A 7,056-nucleotide genomic window follows, 5' to 3' on the forward strand; every position below is an offset into this window, starting at 1 on the left:
CTCGTCGCCTGGCAACGATGCAAAACAAAAGTCAAGGACACATATAACATCAGCCGTTCTCCATTTCTGTGGGCTCTTAAGACAAGCACTGGAAATAGAGACCTATTTGTCACGGAAACCAAAGTTAAACATGTTTGTTTGTTTAATAAATGTGTTTTGCAACAAGTCAGCAATATTCCAGCTATGGCACAGCGGCCTGTAAATAATCGGTTCTGGACTATAGCTAGACAAAACAGGGTTGATATTATCAGCAGCACCCCGTCTTGGAATGCTAGAGACCATTTCCAAACCAGGTGTCCCCGGAGTGTTTACCGTGTACACCAACTACCATCATGGATATTTTTATTGGATATTATCCAGTTTAGGTCACTTATAAATACACAGTATAAATACACTTATAAATTCAGAGTATTGAGCGTTGTTCCTCAATCACAAACGATTATCAACGGCTCTATCAAAATGTTTTTTAAGACTTTTTAGCCCACCAGACCTGAAAAGCATGAGTGTTTGTCGTCGTTAGTGGCTGGTCGTCCACGGCGGCGTCTAAATATTAATAGTATTACTTCGGAAGAAACATGGCAAGATGATGTGAACCATCTCGCATTCCGCGGGGTTTTCACAAACATAATTATTCAAACCACTGTGTCCGTGCCTCAGCACACATAAAGCAAGCGTCCTCGTGCTTCAACTATAATAGCTCAAGGAAAACCTATAAATCAGAAGTTGTTTGATCAAGGTTCAACATTCAAGGCCTCAGTCAAGCTTTAAAAAAGTTTTATGGTAGACATGGGGAGGACATTTTCAAATTCGACGCATCAGTGACCAAAATGATGTCAAATACCATTCCCTGTTTTGACTTGTACCATCTGTTCCCGTGTGTGTTTCTGGTGGACAATTGACATGCTTTTTTTTCATATGTTTGTTACGGGTGCCACGGGTGGGCCAGGATACGACCACCTTTTCCCGAACACCTATAATCATTACTATTTGATAGTGATTCATAAACACATGCTCACGACATAGTCGGAATCGTACAATCGACTCTGCTTCATGCAGAGATTTTTATTGGATATGAAAAGGCTTTTGTCGCTTTATTTACATAACATATGTTGGAATAGCAAACTGTATTTCTTAAATAAAAACACAATGAGCATCATCCATCAAAAAGCTATGGACACAGGATCAAACTGAAGCGTGTCTCACCTATGATGACACACAAATTTGTTCAAGAGGCTCGAATCAGCAGTCATATTTAAAAATGTCCATTACTCTACATTTTTTAACAGTGGAATGACATTTGATGTTTGGTATGTGTTTGATAAATAGTAGGCCCGTCACATACTTTTGCAATTGTTACATGTACCTTGTTTTGACCCTGCTCTGAAATTCTAATGTTGACCTTTGTCATTTAGGTTACTTCTTTGGATGACATCATATTATGTTATAATCGGTAGGATTTGTTGTTAAGTCGGCATGCACTATTCATACAGAAATATTTGAATATCAATGCTAGCACCAATTTTCGTTAAGTGGCTGTTTTTGTTGACATTTTATAATGTTGACTATATATCAAGGAGAGCTACAGTACCCTGACGCTATTTTCACTATTTTTAACGATTAAACCTGGCACTCACGTAATGACATAACTTGTCATTTCGTGGACAGAACAACCGGAGACATCAAGCGATTATATCTTAATTAATTGAGTCACGCAATGCTACAGGAGAAATGGTATTGATCAGAATCTGGTTCTTTTCAACATGTAATTTCCCTAATGCGAATCTAATTCAGAAGAGTTGCATTTTGCCCTCAATTAGACCAAGAGAAAACTAACGTAGTATAAAGGTCAAGTTGGTTCAGTAATTCTTGATAATTTTTGTGAAATTGGAAAACACCCAAGACATAATACCCAAGCGAGTTGCACAGTTCAATTATATTTCACTAACAAGCATTACATGATCACTTGAGGCGCACGTGTAGGTAGTCTGTTCATTTTGAAGTTTTTTGTGTGAAAATTGTTTCACGCCGCTTTGAACAATATTTCAGTTTCATCACGACGTGGCAGCTTTATGTGGGAGTAATGGTTGAGGCGATGCCTGTCTTAGACGTGTAACACTTCGTTGAAACCTATGAACACAGCGAATGTGGGAGTCGAAACTATAATTATAGGTTTCTGGCAAGCGTACTTTTCTTACTTTAACGGGGCGGTAAAATGATAAAATCTGTCAAATTATATGGCTGTTAATGGTTGTAAAGAGATCATAAAAAAAAACACATTTTTGCAGGTTTAATAAGTCTAGGCATTGGTAATCCCTTTAAAAGTGAGAATAGTATTATCATATGGCCATAGTTACACAGCTGTTACTGTGCGCAGTTCTAGCAAGTTTGTTCAAATCAAACTTTGACTGTCTGACAATTCACTATTTATTATGTCTATGAATACTAATGTCTTGTTTACTGAATGTCAAAAAGATATCAACCAATACATTTGTACACATTTCGTCCAGTACATATTGTCATACCCGTATACATAAATGATTCCTGAGTGTAGGTTCTTGGCGTTCCTTTTCAGTTCTATCTGTTTAGAGTGTGAAGAATAATTCTAACAACAAGAAAAGGGATTTCCTTTTCATACCCTACAGTGAAAGAGAGCGACAAAACCCTTTCTATATATTCATGAGAAATGTATGCCGATAGCTGAGTCGATTGTACAATTCCGACTATATCATGAAGATGTGTTTATGAATCACTGTCAAAAGGTGACGATAACAGGTGTTCGCGAAAAGGTGAGCGTATTCTGCCACAGCTGTGGCAACCGTCAAAAACACATGCAGAGGCAAATCAATTGTTCACTTTAAAAACTCGGTAACACATTTTTCAGCAAACTTCAACAAACTTCAAGAAAACGTTCACATTTGCCTATAGGATCTGTACATTTTGGAAAAAAAAACAGTGAATGGTATCGACATTAAGATGGGAAGACCTTCACAGCAAAGAACAACATATTTTGTTCACAATTTTGAAAATTACCAAATATTCATACTATAAGTTTAGTGTGCATTATCTGATTCATTTTAATGTACTCCTTGTTTCAGGTCTCTTGTACTTCGTCAGCTCCGTGGTCAACCCGATACTGTACAACGTCTTGTCCAAGAAGTACAGAACAGCTTTCAAGAGAACGCTGTGTCAGTGCTGGCCCAAGAGCGGTTACACCAACGACATGAGTGTGTACAAGTCATCGCGATCATGTGGAACGTCTGTTACGATCTATACCAATCATAAACTGTTGCCGAAAGAGAAGTCACGGATACTTAATTCAGATTCTGAGATTGTTCACTCCGCGCTGTAGGAACACCACACATACGTTATATTTGTGTACATAGAACACCTCCAGACAGGAACACACCTTGCATATTGTGATTGTGAATTAAAATGCACCACCATAGATCGCATTTACCATTGTGTATATAAATTATGGAATATTGTGAAGGATATTGAAGGAATCTCTCAAACATGTTGTCTTATAAGGCAGAGCATGCATGCCACACTTTGTTAAATATCAAATATTGGTAGATATTACTTTCAAATTGTAGTATAAAGGCTATGGGTTTTTTGCAATTAGATTTGTTCGTCATAATTGGATACTGCGAAAATGTCCCTTATGTTAATCCATACATTCATGTTTTTGACGTGGGAGACTTCCAAGAGTAGTGAATCATCGCATTACTGTCTTTGCCAGTTTTTCGCCCTTCATTTTCACATTCAAATGACTTGGGAAATGTTGTCGACTTTAAGACATTTAATTATTTTTCTCCAAGTGCGGAAATGACATGTGTTTGAACTGAAGTGCCATATGTTTTGTAAATCGTGTTTGAAAGTATGAAGACCCACGACACGTTCGCATGATGTCTCAAATGAGGCGTTTTCTTACCTAAACCGACATACGTTTTGCTTCACATTTTCTCACAGTCATAATTTAGATTGATGTAAAGTTATTTATAAGCAACATTTTTATGACAGCTAACAATTCATTACTGTCAGTGATCATGTGCTAAGATAGCTAAACTTTCTAGACCATCAGTGATGGTAATATACGATCGTTGTGTTGAGAAACATGCCGAGAGACATCCCTGACAGCAGATGTAAAAAACATCTCTTGGAAAGGTCGTAAATGGAAATACCAAGGTTTTAAACAGCAAGATGAATCTGGACATGAAATGGATCAACCTAACAAACTTGAAATATGAGGAATTAATTAACTCTTCCAAGACCAGATGTTGATGTATTTATAGGTTTCAAAATAATTATGCTTTGCACTAAGTTTGGTCGTCCATGTATTTAATTGAATATACATATGTGTGTTGATGTTGTAACACGACACCTGATGCGTACGGGTCATGTTTAATGGCATAGACATATCAGGGAATACCTTTTTCAGCAAAAACAGAATTTGAAAACCGGAAAACAAATGATTAACTTATATGTATTAAAATTCTTACCTTTTTGTGATTAATAGTTCATTTATGTGTCTGCTAACGTAATTTATCGAAGTGATTTAATCATTTAATAACGGGAGGATAATCATCGCTGAAAGTGTTTTGGTGTCTTTAACAGATAATTCAGTGATGATCAGGAAAACGTGGTTACATTTTGAACTATTTTGACCATTTGGTATGTGTTTAATATTACCCAATAATAATTGGAGGTGTCCAAGTCTGTTCAGTATGGCATCAAGTGTCTCCTAAGATTTGATTTAGGTATTTATTTACTATTGTATCATATGTATATGGGGCACGGGTGGCCGAATGTGCCACAATTCGCTGTGCAGAGTTGCGTCCCTTAGGCATGCCAGAAACCTGTGATTGCGGTTCTAATCCCGGTTCGTCCTGACAATGTTTCTAGATTTGTAACACTGCACCATAGCCATTGTCATGGGTTACACCAAAATGGTATTTCACCGTCTACGACATGTATCACTGCGGTGTTTCTTACCGAATTAAGCCGCCAACTGAAACTATGTTCAAAATGGCGTTAAACCCAACTTCCATACAGCTACTATGTATGAAAATGATACTTTTTGAACGATTGTTTTGTTAAAGTCTTGTAACATCATTGAACTCAGGCCTGTTGTATATACTTTGATTCTAATTTTACTCGTCACATGTGCTATTATAGATGTGCATTGTTGCTATTACTTGATCATGGGTTCGAACCCCGTTTCGCCCCGAGTATGTTATTAGGTTTGTCAGCAAACCGTGCTCTTGGCTAAACGCCCCGTCTTGTCATCACGCTCATGAATAAACATAAAATCACAAAGTGTTTCTCTGCCTGATTAGAATAAGTAGTAAATGTCCTATGACCCGTAATTTATTAGTAACACTAATTGTTTCACCGGTTTCAAAAATATTGCTTGCCCTTGTATACACGATAAAGAATTAACATTCATAAGAAGCTTTCAAAATATCCAAAAGGAACTGTATTCTTACAAAAGCGAAGAAAGAAAATTAGAAGGTCTATCTTTTCTATCATCGAGTCCGTAAACTAATTTATAAAAAAGGCATATCTCAGCATTGATAAAACGTAACCCCTTTTATTTAGTCCGGAAACCCCGTATTACCAAAAGTTGCTTGTGTAATGTCAATATATATAACAAATGACTTAAGTCCAGACGCAGTTTACCTGAATCTAAATTGTTTTAAATGCGGGCATCTTCACCGTTTCAGTTCGGTCTAAGAGGGCTTATCTGTATATAGGAAAGATGTGATTACAGTATCAATATTTTGTATGATTTTTTAAATATTTGTTAACAATAACAGTTTACGCACGCCAGTCTTGTCAGCCATGTTAGCTATGGTAGCATGTTATTATAAACTTGTCAATTTCTCAGGTTTACAAATGTATTGGAAATATTTCATTTTGTGAAGTAACTTTTTAACGTTTTCCCTTAACATGGACTCCCGTCAAGCGTAGCTTAAGTACACGTGAAATAGAATATTTAGACCTGCAGAGATGCGATGTTTATATTCACGTTGTAACCATTTTGGAAATAATGGTAATTTGAATCCCAGAATCATGCTGTCGAAATGGCAATTACATGTGTCGTGGATATGTTACAGTCAATGTGTCAATTTTCACTTAGACTGTTTACAAAAAGCCAAAATATTACAATTATTTCACAATTATTTTTATATTTATTGTATCATAATAGCGAATTCCAAACATTTCTTACCTCTATTTCGTCACACAGTGACTGAAATTGATTGGATTAAAAGACAACCAAAGTCAATGTATATTTTATTCTTATTTTTGCTTCTAATCCTATAATTAGTTTAATGTGATGTTTATAAGCCCTTTTGAACTTCTTAATAACTTTAAGTCAATCTGACGAAGACATATTTTTGTAAAATGACGTTTTGTAAATTGCCTATGTGGAAATATCAGTCATTTTACACATTGATCGTGACATATATTCCGGTACGTACCTCAGCCTACATTGACTTAATGCTCATCAAATTGTTTCAGTATACAATACAGCTTGCTCCACTCTTTGGTTATATATGACTTAGTAATATTTCTTTAAACCAATCATCCTCATGTTAGGTATTGCCTTCTTATTGTTTCATGTTTTCATGTGATTGACCTTTGGAGTTGTTCTCTCCAAAAATAATTTGTAAATAGTATCATGATGCACATTTCTGTACATATTCATTGATATGTTTAAATCACCATGCCCTTTTTTGCTTGTTCTCAGTTCTTTTGATTAAATACGCTTGTGGATATCGGTGTTTGTGACTGTGCGCGTTGTATGTTGTGAGGTTCAATGACGTTTATAACGTTACAACGTTTGAACAGGGCATTTGGCGTAATCTCTTTTATCACATATGACCTTTGTGTACTTCATTGAGAAAGTCTACTGGGAAATCTGCTTTATTGCAGAAACAAATAAAGGCACATCATCACAGCGAGTGTTTGGAAAGCAAATAAAATTGGTTATTTTACAGTGCACCAACGACTGGTTGTGAAATATAGCAGTGATTCTACAGCGGTGAGATGAAA

At 36.2% G+C, this 7,056-nt stretch overlaps 1 protein-coding gene across 2 annotated transcripts in view; it reads left to right on the forward strand.

The window, feature by feature from the left end:
• The window catches only part of LOC124111718 (neuropeptides capa receptor-like), a 95,522-nt gene extending 88,916 nt beyond the window's left edge, over positions 1–6,606 (forward strand). For both annotated transcript variants that reach the window (XM_048384471.1, XM_046471503.2), the window contains exon 4: positions 3,096–6,606. In XM_048384471.1, the coding sequence (XP_048240428.1) occupies positions 3,096–3,349 (254 nt within the window). In that variant the 3' untranslated portion in view covers positions 3,350–6,606. The remainder of the gene's footprint in view (positions 1–3,095) is intronic.
• The last annotated feature ends 450 nt before the right edge of the window (positions 6,607–7,056 follow it).

Source organism: Haliotis rufescens, unplaced genomic scaffold (genome assembly GCF_023055435.1).
Source record: "Haliotis rufescens isolate VD_foot unplaced genomic scaffold, xgHalRufe1.0.p SCAF_5, whole genome shotgun sequence".
Classification (NCBI taxonomy): domain Eukaryota; kingdom Metazoa; phylum Mollusca; class Gastropoda; order Lepetellida; family Haliotidae; genus Haliotis; species Haliotis rufescens.